Source organism: Corythoichthys intestinalis, chromosome 15 (genome assembly GCF_030265065.1).
Source record: "Corythoichthys intestinalis isolate RoL2023-P3 chromosome 15, ASM3026506v1, whole genome shotgun sequence".
Taxonomy (NCBI): Eukaryota; Metazoa; Chordata; class Actinopteri; order Syngnathiformes; family Syngnathidae; genus Corythoichthys; species Corythoichthys intestinalis.
This window is the reverse complement of record NC_080409.1, coordinates 5,874,995-5,896,847: the sequence shown is the minus strand read 5'-3', so window position 1 is coordinate 5,896,847 and position 21,853 is coordinate 5,874,995. Positions and strand designations below refer to the sequence as shown.

The following is a 21,853-nucleotide window of genomic DNA, read 5'->3' as shown; positions in this document are numbered from 1 at the left end:
GAGATTGGTGATTCCAGACTTTTTGCTAGGGGTTGTAGGTCAATCTTAGGTCAACCAGCCAACCACCAAAATTTGGAAATACCGCATCTATCTGCCATCATCACGACAGGGGAGGACAACATGATGCCGCTGAGGGTCTGCGTAATGTCGGCTTAAAGTTTGGCGAGGCCCTCAAGCGCTCCGGAGCTGTGCTGATTAATATCATATTCTCCTATGCTATTTTTTCCAATAATTTTATAAATGGTGATTTATTAACCTATTTCGCACATGCATCGATCATTTTAAGTAAAACAAGAAATTGAATCACGTAGTCCAAATGTTTTTTTATTGCGATCAATATCAGCAATAAAAAAAGAATGACATACTATTTTTGTTTATATGTAAATACCTTGTAATATTTGCTTGTAACAACAAAATCCGTGTCAGCCCTTCTCCATTCGGCAAATGTAATATAATGTGTAATTTTGGTCACTCAAGTGGCCGGCGTATCAATCTATACCTCACGTCAACACAGACTGACAGCTTGTAATAATTTCATCCACGAATGACCAACGAAGTGATAAGAACAATCATACAATCTCATCTACGTTCTGATAAATCCTTTTTTGGAGATTCCGAGGGTTTCACTGGTTTGATTTTGCTGTTCTATCTCCGTCAACACACTGCTGACTTCAGCCGTAACCCATATTTCGCTCAGGAAACTTGGCTATAAATGTTGAGGTATTAATTTTGAGTGATGATGTCAATCGCAGCCCCTCTGTAGCGGCTGACGGAGACTGACAACTAGGGCAAAGGTAGCACAAATGAATGGCACCCTTTCGGGTCCATTTTGCAGTAAATGGGGGGCTGCGATTGACATCATCACTCCAAATTAATAGCTTAGTACGTAGCACAAACGAATGGCACCAATTCGGGTACATTTTTTTTTAACCATTTAGGTGCATTTTGCAATAAATGGGGGCTGCGTGACGTCAACACTCGAAATTAATATCTCACTATCTCCAAAACGATAGCAGCACAAATGAAAATGTTTTACAGCACAAACCAGCACTAATGATTAACACCATTTTTAGCCATTTTTAATCAAAATGGGGGGCTGGTTGACCTCAGATTGACCTATAAAGGGATTGTTAATCTCTCAAAAATGATACCAGCATAGACAATTTTTTTTTAGCACAAACCTCGCACAAACGAATGAGATAGTTTTTGTGTAAATTTGCATCTAATGGGGGGCCATCTTCACGGATCTCAACAAATCTTGTGAGACTCCAGTTCACCGACTTTCTCAAGCAGTGACTCTCAAGAAATATTGAGATCTCAAGTACTGTACCACCATCACGGCCAACCTGGAAATGTAGTAGCATAGTAAGCCAAAAAAAAAAAAAAAAAAAAAAAAACATAGGGACATAGGTTTAGTCCTAAAAGGATATAGAAAATAATGTAAACCAATTTAACAGTGGTCACTATCTGAACACAAATTTTGCACTTTATTATAGGAGGGAACGCTGTACTCCAATAATGAGTCAATCAAAATACTGTACATTGCATATAAATCTGACACTGACATTATAACTACATTATATCCTGCACTAAAAGGTGTACCTAAAAGCCTTCTATTTTCTCAAAAGCAGACAGTGTGCCTTTTAATCCGATACGCCTTACATATTGATCAATATTGGTTAATCATGACATGACATTCCCTTTAGCACAGCACCATCTAGTGGATGTATAACGCAACCTCAACCACCACTACTACTACTACTACTACTGCTGCACCTTATAATGCAGCGTGCCCTATATATGAAAACAATTTTAAAATAGGCCATTCATTGAAGGTGTTCCTTATACTCTGATGCACCTTATCATGCGGAAAATATGGAAAATGAAAGTTTTGACAGAAATAGAGGGTGACCCGAAAAAAAGTTTTTATCAATCCAATAAAATCAAGAGTGTTGGAAGTGTCATTGTTTCTTTAAAGTGCCTGTGACAGAATAAAAAAATCTTAAATAGCATTATTAGGTAAATTAGAATCATATTTTGAGACGATTTGACCATATACAACAAATTGGCAAAGCGCAGATGACGAGAAATTAGTCTTTTAATCTGCCGTTTAGCCACGCCTACGCCTACCATTATAGGGCTCTAGCGTCCCCAGCTGGAGGATGACATCGGCAGGGTCACTATTTCATCTGATTTAGAATTCAGCCCATTGAAGGGGGAATTGTTCAGAAAGAGGAAAATGTGACGAGGAGAGCAGCAAAATCTCATTGTTTGAATATCTCTACTCCAATATATTTTTACAGGATATTCTTTTTATCCAAGTATTTTTCCCTAATTGCTAAATAAATGGTATGGTCATGACAAATAACAGTCTTGTGCTAAATGGAATATAAGATATTAAAAATGCATTTATTCAGTGTGAGTCAAAGCTGGCATTGGTAATTTCAGTTGTCTGCTTTATCTTATACTTCTTTGAGAATACCCATCACATTTTAGAAAATATAATAGCTTTATAATATGGGCGGGTGGCATTTTCGGTAGAGGTTGGTTAACAAACCAGGAGGCGTGACAGCTAGTAGACATGCTAACTTGAACCGAGAGGCGTTTCTAAGCGAAAAATCACACAAAACTACCCCAGATCATATCACACGGCGACAGGGTTGTCGATTGTCTTCAGGGATTTGCAACCCCCCCCGGCGGCGAGCAAGTTACAGCCTGTTTTTCCCCAGCTTCAGGCAGGAGAGCTCGTTTGCCGGGGAAGCAGCTGGAGAATGACCGCCGGACAAACCGGCTGACGCTACCCGAGCCCGAGGATAGTGGTCTATAACTGGGCACACAAAGAAGGGCACACAGAGGGGGCTGGAAGTCTGGATGATATGGAGAACTGCACGAGCATAAGCCTAGTACAGTGCTCTCCCGGCAAACGTGAAGAGGACCGAGGGGGGTGTGCGACAAGCCTCCGGTCGTCGGCCGAGTGGCATATCTCGGTGGACAAGGAGCATTGTCAGTCACAAAATGCAAGCCACCTCTATATTAAAATGATCCCAATATTTGACAGAATACAAAACACGATGTTTACTCACTTCCTCGTAAGTCCAATGGTCCCACAGTTGTCGGACTTGTTTTGGCCAATCTCGGGGTGAACGTGAACTTGAAACCCAAAAAGGGTCATGCGTCTCTCCCTGGTGCAGCAACAAAACCCTGCAGCATATTTGGCTGACGTGATGCGAAAAATAAACAAATCAATCCACAAAATCAGCTGAATCCGCAGTCCATCTGCATGCTACAAAGCAATGTTTTATTGCGAGATGCTGAAGTCACTTTCGTATTCCTCCTCAACAGTATTACATAACGAAACTACCAGCCGTAGTGTGTCTACTCTGCTCTGTTTATTTGTCATCCAAGACTTGGGGCGCGTTCAGGTTCAAGAATAGCGCACGTGTTTTGTTTTGTGCTTTTTCTTAGCAAAGATATACCACACAGCACGTGCTGGCACTCTGTTTCTGTAATACCACATATAACTTCAACATTAATCCAAACGTATGGCTCTCGGCTGGCCGTGTCTCTAACTCACTCCTGCATCATGTGAGCAAAACAATATTGGCGTCGTGTGCACTTTAGGGTGCCTTGGATAATTCTGTATCAGAATATTACAGCACGTACTTCTTATGAATCCAGGCTGTTTGTCCCTGCTCATTCAATGAGACAATGCTTTCCAAAGCTTGCTAACGTTTCTGTTTTTGCTACACCTGAATTCTAGCCTCGTTCCCATCCCCCACTGTCAGCCAGCAAGAATGCTGCTTCCATCTTGAGGACGGCAGATGCTTTGAGGGTGACGGGAGGAGTAGGGGGACGAGGCTACCTGAATGCACCACCTGGATAGATGCGATGGAAGTGATTGTGATTGGCTGAGGGTTAGAGTCATGTGTCATGGTAAGCCAATCACAGCCAGTGTTTTCACACACAAACCGGAACAGCGCGTGTGGCAAACAAACGCAAAACAGATGCAGAGGGATATGATGGCAGAGCATTCAGAGAAAAATTTGTCATACGAGGTGGTGATATAAACACTATTTCAAGTCAAAATACTTGAAGTACAGTAGGCTATGTCTAATTGACCAGTTGTCTCAGGTTGTGAGAGTTAAATTTAATTGATTAAACTCACTTTATATTGTTTACTGCTGATTGTTATTTAATTATATTGTTTAGTGTTTATTTTTGTTGCACTTCAAGTGTAGGATAAATCTGTTGGTGGTGAGGTGCAATAAATATTACAAGGTTCTATAACACAACTACCTGTCTGTTCTTCTCTATTCAACTGACTCGAGTACTCAGAAAATGTCAAATTCTTTGACATACGACAACTTCTTTTTAAAGTAACGGAAATAATTACTTTCCCTGGTAACTAGTTACTTTTACTACTAGTTACTTTTACTATAGAGTAATTCAGTTACTAACTCAGTTACTTTTTAGGAGAAGTAGTGAGTAACTATAACTAATTACTTTTTGAAAGTAAATTGCCCAACACTGCTCCTCACTCCAGGAAGTCACTCATTTTCATGGCGCGGGATTAAAAAAATTGAATATCTAAATCGATCGCTTCCATGCACATCCAAGTGGTCCATTCCATTCAGGAGCATAAAATACCACGTGAAATATGAAATAAACATGGTTTTTGCTGTCCCAAGCACTTTAAGGTTTGAATGACTAAAAATCAAATATTTTTTCTTCCATCACTCTTGGTTTTATTGGATTGTTAAATAAATTGATTTAGTTCCTTTTTTGGTGGGGGGGGGGGGGGTCACCCTGCACTTACCACTGAACTATACTCACTAAGGCATTAACTCCTCAAGTAGTTAATTGCAAAGAGGCAGACAGGAATGCAGCCAGTATGAAATTAGAACATGTCTCTGTCCTGTTTGCTCAGTAAAAATTAAGTCAACATCAGTAAATAAAAAAGAATATATTCAAGAAATTCAGCCTTATTCATTGTTAAAGTGCTCCCAGTTCAACCCTCTGCATATTTACAACTGCCTTATTCATCGCCAAAGTTAAAGGTGAGTATATAATGAACTGGTACAGTATTTATTTAACCACTCGTATAACTTACAAAGATGACTGGCCTTCCTATTTTTTGCGCAGTATGCGTCATTTAAGTTATTCTATCCGGATAATGATTTAGGGTTATTTTACATTGTTGAATGCAATTTACAGATGCACGATTCTAGACGTCTATTGTCGCCAGTGGAAGTCAATGAGTTAATGATGCTAGAATATAATTTTTAAAAACTTAAGTAGTACTGCATGTATGAGATTGCGAGTTGCACATTGGAAAATATTATTTCAATCATTGCTGAGTAAAATGGGTATTGGAAGCAGATTTATAGTCAATTTTAGAGGGTCCGCTTTCATTAATAGCTTGTCATGAGATTTATGCAATTTACATTTCTTGACTTTGACCTTTATCATGTGGATACGGATCTGTGGAGTCCAACAATTTGGCTTATGCTGCTCACTGACTCGCGTTCGATTGCTTCCGGTTCAAATAGATAACCATGTCTGTCCAGCAACAAACTACAGTGGTACCTCAAGATAGGAAGGCTTCAGTACAAGAAAAATTCATTTTAGGAAAAAATTAATTACGAAAAAATTTTTAGCATACAAAAGATAATATGCACGATAAAGATACATAATACGAGCTTGCTGAAAAGTTAAAAAAAAAAGAAGAGATCCTGCTGCCCTATTGGTCAGAATCTTTCCCATAACTTTTTCTTTCGGGCATCAGCTCACTCGAAAGGTAAGGTATATATATATATTTTTTTTTCTTTTTTTGCATTATGTTCTAATATCTACTTCATTGCAGGTATGAACAGTTAGATTAGGTCTAATGAATGATTCAAGTTTATTTGGCTCTTATTAAGGCCCGAGCACCAAGTGGTGTGAGAGTTCTACTGTAATGCCAATGTTTGCTATTATTACTATTATTTTCAGGTCAAATGAAAATGGACAATTTGGAGGCTTTAACATGCTCAAAAACTCACTAAAATTTGCAGATACATGCGATAATTTTGCAACCTTGAAAAAACCGTAACAAAATGGCTCAACATCACCCCCTTGAATTTTTCAAAAAATACCTCTCCTATAAGGTATTTTTTAATGTAGAGCGATAAAAATTTGGAAGTCGAAATCACGCACAAAACTGCAGCAAAAAGTCTTTTGGACCTATTTCCCAAACCCAACAAGAAATCGGGTATTTTGGACTGAATGTGCTGAATGAGCGATTTACAGTGTGCACATTTGAGACATTGGCACCCAGGGAGTTAGTTTGATCCTCCTCAAAAATGGTGAGATTGTTCATGAGACATATGAGATGAGAAGTTTTCAAAATAGTAAATTTTCATTCAGGGGCCTAACCTGGGTATGGTGCTAAAGTCGGCCTTTTTTTTTTTTTTTGGCAACATGCCAAATTCAGTAAATTAGTCATAACTCCCTGATCCAAGGTTCATTCTTTTTCATATCTGGCATGTATGAGGCATCCCAGCCTGAGCACGACAGCATTGAAATATTACCCATTAGGCCTGGCGCCCCCCGCTGAGAACAGAAAACACCCTTTTTACAAGACAGGCTCCTCCTCCAAGTGAAAATAATGAATTAACCTCAAACCTACATCAGGGGAGCCTTAAGACATGTGTTCAGGTGCCTGATGAAAAATATTGAGTTTTTTTTTGAACAGTCATAACTTGGCACATATACAACGTATCTGTGCCAAACTTCTCATGCATGTTGACAGTTGTTTGCATCAACCCTACATCACCAACAGAAAGTCACTCATTTTACTTATACATGTCCAGTTCCTTTCAGTTTGTTCATTGTAGTTACAAGACATTTTGCAATACTACCTTTTAAGGCCAATGCCCACATATCTCTGTCTGTTGCCATGACAACCCTTTGTTTGCCATGAAAAGGAAGTAGATTCCTTCAGGAACTTAGGCAGCTTATAGAGCAACGGAATTTGGCACATTTGGTTGAATTGGCCAAAGTAGAAGCTTCATTTTGGTTTTAAACAATGGTGTGGCTGCACAGCTCAGTAGTGCGTCCTTTTTTGTAGGACCCTCTTCAATCGGGGTTTTTTTCACCATGGTAAGTGAATAGATTTCTCATCTCAGGATATACACAAAAAAATCACGACACTAAAGCCACTCCAGAACAAATTAATTTCGTATCTTGAGGTACCACTGTACATTAATTCACAGCAGACCCAGTTAATGGCACTGAAAGAGTTCATGTAGGTTGCGCCTTAAAGTATGGAAATGGACTTCAACTGCACTTGCATTTATGGCAGTCTTCGAGAGAGAGTAAAAATCTTACAAAAACAATGGATAAAAAAAAATTAATAAAGTTGCTACCAATCATCTGTCTTTCAAATGCAGTGGGATCTACCCGGCGGGAGGGGGGAGTCCCAGCCTATGTTAATCTGTCTGCTTCCTCCATGCTCATGATTGCAATGCAGTACACTACAAATCCAGGTAATCTGCCATGTTTGCTGCCCTTCTTGTGTTCCTGTCAATGCAACTATGGACAAAGGTATTGGGATGCCGAGCTGACAAATGCCACTCTAGTGAAGGTGTTGGACATGACTTATCCTAACCCATTAAGATTCAACTTGAACTAACCAGTCCAAATTAAATGTGATTTATAAGCTCCTTAAACATGACATTTGTATTCCAATACTTTTATCTATGTAGGACTGCATAAGGAAAAGAGTCATTGGTACTTTTGCTTCCTTCCAGTTTATCACTGTCAATTGTTGGAGTGCCTAATGAAGCACAAACAGGAAGTGTGGAAGGTATTTGTTTTAAATTGTGATTTTAATTGCAATTTCAATCATGTTGATGAATATCTATTGAGACTAATTACATTAGTGTTTCTTTACCTCTCCTGCAATGATCAAACCACTGCCATGCATGTGTGCAAAAATAAGAGATCAAGGGCGCAGGTTTGGTCTCAACATTGGTAGGGACGATATAACAGCTTCACCTGCAGGTACAATTTTTGCTGGGGACGTTACGTTAATAAGACCAAACAGATTATTAAACGGGGGTCAGCACGAATATCAACATAATTAACTGATAGGCTAAATGATCAATGCAAAATAAATATAAATATTGATTTATACTAACTTTCATGTGTATTGGTTCAGGTGATACACCGTTCGATTCAAACCTTTGTTTTCAAAAGCTACTAAAGAAACATTTCGAAAACTTACAGAATATTGTAAATGTGTGGATTTTATTAGCAAATTTATATGGCAATATTTCAACACAATTTAAATTATATTAACATACACAATAATCTAATCTCTTAACTATGCAGGAATGCAAAAATTATACGTTTGTCTTAACACCAGTCAGCATTGTCTGCCTAAATAAAAAAGTTAAATATAACTATAGACTTCATAATGTATTGACGGGGCGCAGAGCCGATAAATAGGGGGCCTGCATTGTTGGCGAGGCCGTCAAAGCTGACCGAGTGGAATCACAGACAAAGCGTTTTTCGTTGAAAATTCTTGTGAATAAATGCTTAAAATCCCCAAATTCTTTATACGTAAGGATGTAAAACAGTCTCGATTCTTGGTTAAAAGTAAAAAAAAAAAGGTGCATTTAGCATTTATTTTACGTAAATATGTTGATGTACAATGCTAGTCCGTTAGTGAATTTAGCGAGTGACCGCCTTATGTAAACAGAGCTTCTCTGGTGAAAATTCTTGTGAATAAATGCTTAAATCCTCAAATTCTTTATTGATATGGTCGTAAAACAGTCTCAATTCTTGGTTAAAAGCAAAAAAATTTAAAAAAAAAAAAAAAAAAAATCGTGCAGTTAGCATTTATATTACGTAAATATGTCGAAGTACTATGCTAGTCTGTTAGTGAATGTAGCTAGCGGCTGCCAGTTAGCATTTATGTTACGTAAATATGTCGAAGTACTATGCTAGTCTGTTAATGAATGTAGCTAGCGACTGCCTTAAAACGTAAGACAGTCTTGAAAAACAAACGTTAATAGCATAGCATAGCATAACATACGTAAATATGTCGAAGTACAATGCTAGTCTGTTCGTGAGTGTAACTAGCGGCCACCTTATGTAAAGGTATGGTATGAAAAATGTGTTTGCTTCTAAACTGGGCCGTTTAAAAGAAGAAAAGCAGCAGCATGTGTTTTTACTGGCAACCCTTTTATGTGAAACACAAACTCTCTAAGCAGCTTCTTGCTCATGTTTTTCTGGTTCTATTCTTTCCAGCAGAGTTAACTACTTTTCTCAGAATTTAATTTATGTTAACAGTAAAAAAAAAAAAACATTTCTCTTAGCAACTTCCTACTCGAGTTTGCACTGCGGTCAGGTCAGCCTCCACAAGGAAAAACAGAGTCAAGCTAGCTGTCCCTCAATTTCATCATTGCACCATGATGTGCATTACGGTGATGCAACGCGGTGACTTCAGAGTGTCCCTTTATTCAAGAAACGGGGAGCTTCAGGGGGACACTGGAGCACCCGTTAGACTCAAACTCAACTATTGTAATATAAAAGTGATTTGGGAAAATAATAATGAAAACAAAAACTAACATATCCAAGGACCGATCTACATCTGAGACATACTAGATTACCCAAAGACTGAAACTAAAGTACTTTCGTGAAATTCAGATGTGTGATTTTGAGGGCTGTCAAAATTATCGCTTTAACGGGCGGTAATTAATTTTTTTAATTAATCACGTTAAAATATTTGACACAATTAACGCACATGCCGTGCTCAAACAGATTTAAATGACAGCACAGTGTCATGGCCACTTGTTACTTGTGTTTTTTGTGTCCCTCTACTGGCGCTGTGGTGCGACTGATTTTATGGGTTCAAGCACCATGAGAATTGTGTAATTATTGACATCAACAATAGCGAGCTACTAGTTTATTTTTTGATTGAATTTTTTTACACATTTTATTAAAACGAAAACATTAGGAGGGGTTTCAATATAAAATTTCTATAACTTTTATCTATAACATTTATCTTTTAAGAACTAAAAGTCTTTCTATCCATGGATCGCTTTAACAGAATGTTAATGTTAATGCCACCTTGTTGATTTATTGTTATGATAAACAAATACAGTACTTATGTTGAATGTTTATATCCGTCTTGTGCCTTATCTTTCCATTCCAACAATAATTTACAGAAAAGTATGGCATATTTTATAGATGGTTTGAATTGCGATTAATTAATTTTTAAGCTGTGATTAACTCAATTAAAAATTTTAATCGTTTGACAGACCTAATATTTATACTGAACTCTTCATAAAATGTAAATAAGGTTTCTTCAAAGCTGGTGGGGACAATTTGAGCATTCTGAAAAGTTGCTAGTGTTATGTCCGTACCGTCCCTATGCAAACCTACGCCCTTGAAAGAAATTCATATTATTATGAAAAGACATGAACTTGGTGTTTTCATCAAAGCTTTTGTTGGATTTTATTAATATGATATGTGCATTGTGTCTGAGGAAGAGCTATATACTTGACATTTTTACTGCGTGTAGGACCTTCTTTACGTCATATCGTATGGCCCATCCCAAGTCAAGCCTCCAGCAGTCCAGATGTTATTTCATTACTGGCCTAACCTAAAGCCACCAGGAGCCATCAGTGAATACCGAGGACTGCAATACACTGGTCAAATCTTTTTTCGATTTCATCTGTTGGCTCCTTCTGTCCTTGAACTAACCAAAGGCTCTCTCATTTATTCCTAACAGCTTGGAACCCTATTCACTGTCAACACATTGAGTGCCACAATGCCATCAATAAACCTGCTGTCAAGGTGACCCAAGTCAAGATGTGCCTAAAGTGTATTTCCATTATTTTGTGCTTTTCAGGAGTAGGTTGCTTAGCCTAGTAGCACTGTGCTGTGTTTCAAAATTCAAATATGAACATTACAGGGATCACATGTGGCATGTTGCAGATTGCTCGAGCACACATATCAGCGTGTTTGCTTTTGTGAGCCCAACGGTAAATAAATCAGTTCACATCCAGGCAGCTGTAATGATATCAGCATCGCCACACACCCCCACACGCACACACCAGGCTCTGCTGTTTGTTGCTCTCTTTTATTTGCTCAGTCTGCCTCCATGCAGCCATGCTCAAAATGGACAAATAGAGTGTGAGCAGGAGCAGGGACAGGAGATGGATTTCAATTACTTGGAGCTGTTGGGGGGAGGTGGGGAGCTGGGCTTAATTGGAAGTAGTGACCCTGTGTTGCCCTCGGGGATGGAGGTGCGGGGAGCAGTAATTCACAGTGCACTATATGCCAAGCACAGGTTGCGAAGGAGCACAGTGCACCATATGCAGGAAGCCATTCACATCGAGGCATGTAGAGACTGTTTGTTATGTGACATTATTACTTTGGCAGGGATAAAACAGAGCTCTTATACCTTTAGACTAAATAAGGGACACCAAAAATAGAGTCGCATGTACAATGGGGCAAATAAGTATTTAGTCATCCACCAATTGTGCAAGTTCTCCTACTTGAAAAGATTAGAGAGGCCTGTAATTGTCAACATGGGTAAACCTCAACCATGAGAGACAGAATGTGGGAAAAAAAAAGAAAATCACATTGTTTGATTTTTAAAGAATTTATTTCCAAATTAGAGTGGAAAATAAGCATCTGGTCACCTACAAACAAGCTAGATTTCTGGCTGTCAAAGAGGTCTAACTTCTTCTAACGAGGTCTAACGAGGCTCCACTCGTTACCTGTATTAATGGCACCTGTTTTAACTCGTTATCGGTATAAAAGATCTCTGTCCACAATCTCAGTCAGTCCCACTCCAAACTCCACTATGGCCAAGACCAAAGAGCTGTCGAAGGACACCAGAGACAAAATTGTTGACCTGCACCAGGCTGTGAAGACTGAGTCTGCAATAGTTAAAACGCTTGGTGTAAAGAAATCAACTGTGGGAGCAATTATTAGAAAATGTAAGACAGACAAGACCACTGATTATCTCCCTCGATCTGGGGCTCCATGCAAGATCTCGACCGGTGGCGTCTAAATGATAACAAGAACGGTAAGCAAAAATCCCAGAACCACACGGGGGGACCTAGTGAATGACCTACAGAGAGCTGGGACCACAGTAACAAAGGCTACTATAAGTAACACAATGAGCCGCCAGGGACTCAAATCCTGCACTGCCAGACGTGTCCCCCTGCTGAAGAAAGTACACGTCCAGGCCCGTCTGCGGTTCGCTAGAGAGCATTTGGATGATCCAGAAGAGGACTGAGAGAATGTGTTATGGTCAGATGAAACCAAAATAGAACTTTTTGGTAGAAACACAGGTTCTCGTGATTGGAGGAGAAAGAATACTGAATTGCATCCAAAGAACACCATACCCACTGTGAAGCATGGGGGTGGAAACATGCTTTGGGGCTGTTTTTCTGCAAAGGGACCAGGACGACTGATCTGTGTAAAGGAAAGAATGAATGGGGCCATGTATCGAAAGATTTTGAGTGAAAATCTCCTTCCAACAGCAAGGGGATTGAAGATGAGATGTGGCTGGGTCTTTCAGCATGACAATGATCCCAAACACACAGCCAGAGCAACAAAGGAGTGGCTTCGTAAGAAGCATTTCAAGGTCCTGGAGTGGCCTAGCCAGTCTCAAGATCTCAACCCCATAGAAAATCTGTGGAGGGAGTTGAGAGTCCATGTTGCCCAACAACAGCCCCAAAACATCACTGCTCTAGGGGAGATCTGTATGGAGGAATGAGTCAAAATACCAGCAACAGCGTGTGAAAAGCTTGTGAAGAGTTACAGAAAATGTTTGGCCTCCGTTATTGCCAACAAAGGGTACATAACAAAGTATTGAGATGAACTTTTGGTATTGACCAAATACTTATTTTCCACCATGATTTGCAAATGAATTCTTTAAAAATCAAACAATGTGATTTTCTGTTTTTTTAAATTTTCCACATTCTGTCTCTCATGGTTGAGGTTTACCCACGTTGACAATTACAGGCCTCTCTAATATTTTCAAGTGGGAGAACTTGCACAATTAGTGGTTGACTATATACTTATTTGCCCCAATGTAGTAGTGATTGCAAGCTCATCATTGACATGTACTATATTGATGATTTTAAAACGCTTTTCCTTCGCAGATGTGCATCGATCCCACTCTTTCGGTCGCCCTGGGAGACAAGCCGCCTCCTCTTTATATATGCGAAGAGTGCAGTCAGCGTATAGCTGGGTATGTACGGAGTCAAAAATCAGTGCCAGAGACAATTCATGTTTGCCAAGAAAAAAAAAAAGTGTTTCCCATGGAAAAATTGGGTACTCGCAAAAAATTTATATTGACAATATTTTTTCTTGTTCTTGCGCTTTTTTACAGTTTGCAATGCTTCCACATAGTGCTTCATTTCGAGAATCCACAATATTAATATACAGTGTAGAGTGTGTTTTAGTTCTTATATATGAATCCATAGGTAGACATTTATAAAATTACCCAAAATAAGGAGAGATGGCACTCAATTTAGTTGAAAAGCTTGCAAGGAGAAAGAGGGGAAACTATACAGCTTTTGCAATCGTTCTGACTAGCCCTTCCTTCACCTCTCTTTTATTTGGGATGACCCTAGCAGCAGACGGGTGTCTTGCCCTAAAAGGGAAAGCAAGCTGGCGACACCCCTTGTCTTTGTTTGGCTATGTGTGTGCATGTTGGTGCAATTATATACATATGTGTCAGCACATTTAGCAATGCAAAGCGGCCTCTTCTGCCCTTAACCAGGCAAAAGGCTTCTTCAAGACAAAACATTCTTTCTTTGTGAACAATAATAATTAGCAAAAGCATTTATTCGTTGCGGGCAGCAATAAGCAAAAGCATTTCTTCATTGCGGGCAGCAATTGATTCAAGCAAATATATAATAAAAAACTTAATAATTATCTCATCAAATACATTTAATGAAGCAATAGCATTTGGCAAGTAATAAAATGTAACAATATGATTTATTAAATGTCCCAGACAGTTTTAGTTTCTCAATGTCTGTGGCTTGTATTGAAGTTGACCTGTGGAACCTAGGCCGGTTTAAACCGGTCAGAATGACAAGGCAGTTCTATCAAGAGCTAAACAAGTCTACAGTAATCAATCACAAAAGTGTACTGCCGTCAATAATGGAACATATTATTATAGCAATCAATACTTTATTGTTAGTATTCATTGGTAGAAGCAAATATTTAACAACTATTTAATAATTATCTTATCAGCTTCCATCTTTGCTTTACATTCCTGATTAACAAAACAAAACACTTTGTCCACTTCTTCATAAGTACAGTGGTACCTCTAGTAAAGAACATCTGTACATACAGAATTTTCAAGTTAAGACACGCCTGAATGGGAAAATATTGCCTCTTCTTACAAAAAACATTTCAGGATAAGAAAGGCAAAAATACACTATGGCTGTTATTCAGAGCTCCCAGAATGAACATAACATACTTACAGGTGCTCTGCCATTGGCTATTGCCTAGCATTGCTGGCATCCAATTGGCTAAGAGGGACCTTTACTGTATGTGTATGTGTGTATCCCAGCGTGCTCTTCATTCGCCCCTCGCGTTCCGACAGCTTTACATGAGTGTAGTAACTTTTATTCTTTCCTCTATTCTTGTTTTTTACTAAACTAAAACCACTCAAACATTTATAGTTTTTCATATTTTGATGAGGATAGCATGCAAACAATGTCAGAAGGGGGAAAATAAGTCAGTTAACCCTCTGTCTTAGCAGAATTAAAGAGCAATGGAAACCAGATTTTACCAAACAAGCTTACAGCCATACTACCCTGAGAACGCCCGATCTCGTCTGATCTCAGATTTTACCAAACATTTTAAGTCAGGTGTGTGCCCAAACCCTGATGAGTGGTTTAAAGCTGCCCTGCCCACTATAAAACACACATCTGGTAAGAAATGTCTTGATGAGAAGCAGTCTAATACGCATCATTGCTCGCTCATAAGAGCCGTCTGAAGACCTGCGATCAAGTATTGTTGATTTGTATGAAGCTGGGAAAGGATACAAAACCATCTCTAAAAGTCTGCATATTTATCAATTGAGAGTCCGAGAAGTTGTCTACAAATGGAGAGAGTTTGGCACTGTTGCTTCTCTCTCAAGGGGTGGCCGTCCACCAAAGATGACGCCAAGAGTTCAGCGCAGAATACTCAGAGAGGTAAAAAAGAACCCTAGAGTGTCTGCTAATGACTTACAGAAAACACTGGCACAGTCCAATATCTCTGTGCACACACCAACTATATGTAAAACTATGGCCAAGAATGGTGTTCATGGGAGGACTCAACTTTATAATCAAATGCACCTTATAATGGATTAACATTGGTTAATCATGACATGATATTTTCTTTAGCGCAGCTCTATCTGGTAGATGCATAATGCAACCCCAACTCCTACTACTACTTGTACAGCGCTTTATAATGCAGTGCGCGCTATACTGAATATGAAAAAAGTTTGAAAATACGCCATTAATTGAAGGTGGCCTGATACTCCCATGCGGAAAATACTGTACTCCTAGAACCAAATAATTTCATGAGTAGAGTTACCATTGTAATAGAATATGAAAATACAATACGTGCTCATTCCGATTTTTTCTGATTCCACTAAACCCTAACCTTGTGAATAAATATAATCCTTAGTTCATTCACTTCCAGCCCAGGTATCAGAATATGTGTTGTAATAGTAAAAGAACGAAATTGATATTGAAAACACCTATTTTTGGAAATAGACGTTCAATTCATTTCAACTGGGAGGGGCTGAAAGTTATCAAATGATCGTTATCAGCCCCTCCCAGTTAAAACTGATTGGACGCCTATTGCTGTCAATGGCAGCAAATAAGAACTCTTTGGCTTTCAGTGATGGCAATAGACCATAGGCGGAGATTGAGGGGGCAGGAGGTGTAGTGGCCGAAAATTGTCATTGCATGTAAATGACTTTCCTATAAATAAATTTAAAGAACTCACGCTTCAAAATTTCATGAGAGTACTTTGGTTAGAGTCTTGGAGCAGTCTAGTATGCCTCAGATATTGATTGGTCATTGGGTATCTCAGATTTTTTTTTCATTAATTTTTTTCCTATATCACTTTTAAATACTTTAGTCTGAGTCTAGGGATGGTCCAGTGTGCCCCATAAGTGGACCCTTTCTTGGAGAGCTCCCTGTTTTTTTAAATAAAGGGACTTTCACTTCAAAATGTTTCTTTAGTAGTTTTTGAAAACAAAGGTTTGAATCGAATGTTGTATCACCTGAACCAATACACAAGAAAGTTAGTTTTCGTCAATACAGATTTATTATGCACCGTTCATTTATCTTATCGATTAATTAGCATTGTTGTTAATAACGGCGTTAGAATATAGCGGCGTTACTAATGGCTAGGGCCCATTGTGCCAAAATCCCATTGAACTTCACATCGTGTGACCTATTCTTTTTTTAAATGGAAAAAAAACATGAAAAGTAACACCAGTTACTTTGCCAAGTAAATAATTACTCTTACAATCAGGTAACTGAGTTACTAACGCAATTACTTTTTGGGAGAAGTAATTTGTAACTGTAATTAATGACTTTTTTTGGAAGTAAGATTAACAACCCTGTTAATTAGGTTCATATTAGTGAGCAATGTAGCCCTGACCCCTGTTTACTCAATCTTTCTGGTCTTATTAATGTGCCGTCACCAGCAAAAAGTGTACATCCATGTTATGCTGTTATATCGTTCCTACCAAAGTTGTGACCAAACCTACGCCCTTTGTGAGGGTATACATACATATACAGTATATGGAAGAGCGTTACTGCTAAATCAAACAGTTAACACATTTTCCCAACCTTTACAGAGATCACGCTGAATGGCTGGTTGATGTTCTTCTTCCCCAAGGTGAGCATTCCTAAGCTAAGTTTTAAAAAGGTATGAATATAGTTCAATATGCTGTCCGCCATTCATTTGGAAATCCATCCATCATCTGCCGGGGTCGGGTCGCGGGGGCAGCAGCTTTAGTAGGGAAACCCAGACTTCCCTCTCCCCAGCCACTTCAACCAGCTCCTCCGGTGGGATCCCAAGGTGTTCCCAGGCCAGCCGAAAGACATGGTCTCTCCAGCATGTCCTGGGTTGTCCCTGTGGCCTCCCGCCTGATGGACATGACCGGAACACCTCTCCAGGGAGGCGTCCAGGAGCCATCCGAACCAGATGCACGAGCCACCTCAACTGGGTCCTCTCAATGCGGAAGAGTAGCGGCTCGACACTGAGTCCCTCCTGAAAAACCAAGCTTCTCCCCCTATCTCTATGGGAGAGCCTTATTTCGGCTGCTTGTATCCGGGATCTTGTTCTTCCGGTCATGACCCACAGCACATGACCATAGGTGAGGGTAGGAACGTAGATCGACTGGTAAATCGAGAGCTTCGCTTCGGCTCCGTTCCGTCTTCACCAGTATGGACCAGTGCAGATTCCGCATCACTGAGACGCTGCACCGATCCGCCTGTCAATCTCCTGCTCCCTGCCACCCTCACTTGTGAACAAGACCCCAAGATACTTGAACCCTCCACTTGGGATAGGATCTCATCCCCGACACGGAGAGGACACGCCACCCTTTTCCGGCTGAAGACGATGGTCTCGGATTTGGAGGTACTGAAATTCATACCGATCACTTCACACTCGGCTGTGAACCGCTCCAGTGAGAGTTGGAGGACACGGCTTGATAAAGACAACAGCACCACATCCTCTGCAAAAAGCTATAATGCAATGCTGAGGCCACCAAGCCGGACACCCTCAACGCTTCGGCTGCGCCTAGAAATTCTGTCCATAAAAATTATGAACAGAATCAAAGGGCAGCCTTGGCGGAGTCCAACCCTCACTGGGAATGAATTCGACTTACTGCCAGCAATGCAGACCAAACTCTGACACCGGTTGTATAGGGACCCAACAGCCCTTACCAAGGGGCTCAGTGCCCCGTACTCAGGGAGCACCCTCGACAAGACTCTCCTAGGCACACGGTCGAACACCTTCTCCAAATCCACAAAACATATGTAGACTAGTTGAGCAGACTCTCATGCACCCTCGAGGATCCTGCCGAGGGTGTAGAGTTGGTCCACTGTTCCACAGCTGGGACGAAAACCACACTGCTCCACCTTAATCCGAGATTCTACCTCCCGACGGACTCTCCTCTCCAGCACCCCTGAATAGACTTTACTGGGGAGGCTGAGGAGTGTGATTCCTCTATAATTGGAACACATTTTTAAAAAGGGGGACCACCACCCCGGTCTGCCAATCCAGAGGCACTGTCCCAGATGTCCATACAATGTTATAGAGGCGTGTAAGGCACGACAGCCCCACAACATCCACAGCCCTTAGGAACTCCAGGCGGATCTCATCGACCCCCGGGGCCTTGCCACCGAGGAGCTTCATTTGGAAATCCTGAATAAATATGAAAAAATTGTCACACATCATCATTTAAAACGGGTCAAGAATCAGGAGCCTTTTTCTAAATTTGCAATTCCATTTTCACGAAGTCCAAAAAATGCTATCCCCAATTTATGAAAATCTATGATAAAAAAATTGGATAAAATATTATGACCATTATGGGGGAGGGCTTTTTAATGCAATTCCTCTGAGGTTCTATTTGCTTTAAAAATTGGATGACAGACCAAATTATAGGTAAATGCACCTAAGGATTGTGTATGACCTAGAGTCTACAGCAGGGGTCCCCAACCTTTTTTGCACCACAGACCAGTGTGATGTGGGCCTTTTTTTCGCAGCCCCGTGTGGCAGAAAAATAGTGCAAATATATATAAAACAAAGATATGAAAGAAAATACGGTGGCACCTCTACTTGCGAACGTCTCTACTTACAGAATCAGTAATCACACCAGTCTCGGACGAGCACTCACTCAGACATTTTATTATGTAGAACAAACTCAAAAGCTTGAAAAAATTATGAAATTGTTTAAAAGTGAAACTCCTTGATATTCAGAAACACTAAAATAAATGAATAAAAAACATTGTGGTGGTCATTAAATGTTACTTTTATAGATCAAGTGCAGGGTAATAAATATAGAATCACTCCATTCTGAAGAAAAAAAACATGGAATAACTCCATTTTGAGTCGAAAATACAGACACACCCAGTCAATTTCCTTTCCTTAATTGGGCCTCTGCCTCAGATTAGATCTGCTCGTTAGTCAGCAGTTAAAAACAGCGTAGTTATCACACCTTGGAGGGCTGCTGGATCAAGTGGATTCACAAGAATCATGGCTCCAACAGGAGAGATGTCTCTTGAGACCAAGGAGAGGATTATCAAACTTCTTGAAGAAGGTAACGCTACACGTATGGTTGCCAAAGATGTGGGCTTTCCACAGTCAGCTGTATCAAAAATCTAGACCAAGAAGAAACAGCATGGCAAGGTTGTTAAAGTTAAGCGTACTGGTACACCGACGAAGAGATCCAAACGTCATGACAAACAACTAAAGGCCATATGTCTTGAAAACAATATGTACAACAAGATAAATAAAGAAGAAATGGGAGGAAGCTGGAGTTAAGGTATATGACAGAACTGTGCAAAATCGCTTGAAGGAAATGGGATTTTCATACAGGAAAGCTAAAAGGAAACCATCATTGACTCTTAAACAGAAAAGAACAAGACTGCAATGGGCTAAGGAGAGGCAATCATGGACTGTTAATGACTGGATGAAGGTTATTTTCAGTGATGAGTCAAGGATCTGCATTGGAAAAGGTGATGATACTGGAACTTTTGTTTGGTGCCGATCTAGTGAGATTTACAAAGATGACTGCCTAAAGAAAACCTCAAAATTCCCTCAGTCCTTGATGATATGGTGCTGCATGTCATGAAAGGCACTGGTGAGATGGCTGTGGTTAAATCTTAAAGCAGTAATGTGAAGTAAGGTTGGCCAACCATGTTTTCGAATAATATCAATGGCCAAACAGTTATAAGCATATTTTCATTATTATTTTTTTTCTAACACAACCCTTCCAGATTCTTTGTTTAACCCATAGCAACACCCTTGACAACCAAAATGCTTTTCTTCGGCAATCTTCGGAAATCTTCGGAAATTACGTCACACCTAGAAGTGCGAGGAAAGTCCGCCATAGAACAGTATTGTTTGTTGCATTGCTTCTCGGTAAGATGCCACAGCGGTGTGTGGCGATGTTTTGTTCTCACTCAGACGAAAAGTTGTATGAGTGGCCAAAGGATAGCAGGGCACGTAAATGGACATCTTTCATTCGCTTCGTGCGAATGAATTTCACGCCATCATCGAGTAGTGTTCTCTGCTGCAAACACTTCGAAGATGGCTGCTTCCTTAACCGGTCTGCTTATGATCAAGGATTTGCCAAAAAGTAAGTGTGATTTTTGGATAGATGACTGATGACTTTGTCAAAGCATAGCTGCCTACTGTTGTGGAATGAACAGTATAAGCTAGCGACGTTAACCGAAAGTTAACTCGTGGCAATCCCCGATCATAGTTGTTGTTGCGTTCGCTAGGTTAAGCGTGTTTAAATTGTGTGTCATCTACGATCTTGTCCAAAAGGGTTAATCCACTGTCAATCGGGAAACGGGTGTGGATGTGCATATAAACGGGTCGGCGTCGCGGTAATTCACGGTCAAGTTGCAATAAGAGACACACACACCGCCGGTGAGTTTGTTCACATTTATTTGTATTTGTATTATGTATTTCCACCTTCATGCTTCATGCATTGCATTGCATTTGTACGGTTCGGCGTTTCTTTCACGGTGATCGCTTGATAGCCTTCTAGTTTATTTCGCGAGAGCCGCTGACAGGTGACAATTTAGCATGTTGGCATTGAGTCAATCTCGCAGCGAATCAGGGAGCGCGCAGGTCACGCAGTGAATCATGGGAAATGTAGTCTCGGGACAACACTGAAGTGGTGCTTTGTAATCTGTTCGCTTGTGTGAAAAAACTACATTTCCTCACGCCATTAGACGCCACTTCCTGCCGAGAGCTGTGCCGAGCTGTGTTCTTACTATTCCCTAAGAACTGCTCCATGTGTTAATAAAAAGACAAGGTTGTCAGCACGTCGTGTGTTCGATACATTTGTAAACAAAAAGCTCATAACAAGACACTATGCACGATCCGTTTAAGAGACGCTGGAGTAGGAGGCGAGGAGGAGATCAGCGAGAAGCAAAACTTTGCGGTCGAATGTGGCGGCAGTCCACTATTATTTTGTTTTCTTATTGTTGCCACAATAAAGTGGAGAAAGCCATCGACGACTCGTCTCTTTCTTTCCCCCCAACGTTTTTATATTATTATTTTATATGCACGAGAGCTGCCGGATCTGCCAAAATGAACATGAAGTCTGATTATTATTTTTTTTTAACAATGTCATCAGATAGACAAAAACATAAAATTATGTGCAAATGCCTGCATCTTCAAATCATGAAAACAATAACAGCCTATATCTTAACAATGTTGTAATCTCGACGGGTCTTGTATCCATTCCATGTCAGGTAGTCTAGGCACATTGTTTGCATCCTGATTAGCGTCTGGCTAATACATATTAGGTCCAACATAAAATTCCATGCTCCTCTTCTTCCTCCAACTCTTCAAAAACTTGGATCTCCTCCCTTGCGCTCTATCTATCGCTTATAACGCTGTTTGAATCATTGTTTGAAGGGCTTTGTATGGCGGCCGTATGTATGGAGCTGCCATCGCTGTTCCCGGTGTGACGTATCACTTCCGGATTCGTCCCCTTTCAGGCTCGAACTTCGGAAACGCGATTATTTTGTCAAATATACAACATATAAATTATTTTTTCATGCTTTATTTGTTGGACAATGTT

General features: G+C 40.1%; 1 protein-coding gene across 2 annotated transcripts in view; it reads left to right on the top strand.

The window, feature by feature from the left end:
• The window catches only part of LOC130930678 (protein unc-79 homolog), a 172,004-nt gene that overhangs the window by 37,036 nt on the left and 113,115 nt on the right, over positions 1-21,853 (top strand). For both annotated transcript variants that reach the window (XM_057858695.1, XM_057858694.1), the window contains exons 5-10: positions 7,431-7,526; positions 7,791-7,846; positions 10,571-10,700; positions 10,781-10,845; positions 13,170-13,258; positions 16,883-16,923. In XM_057858695.1, coding sequence (XP_057714678.1) covers positions 7,431-7,526; positions 7,791-7,846; positions 10,571-10,700; positions 10,781-10,845; positions 13,170-13,258; positions 16,883-16,923 — 477 coding nt within the window. The remainder of the gene's footprint in view (positions 1-7,430; positions 7,527-7,790; positions 7,847-10,570; positions 10,701-10,780; positions 10,846-13,169; positions 13,259-16,882; positions 16,924-21,853) is intronic.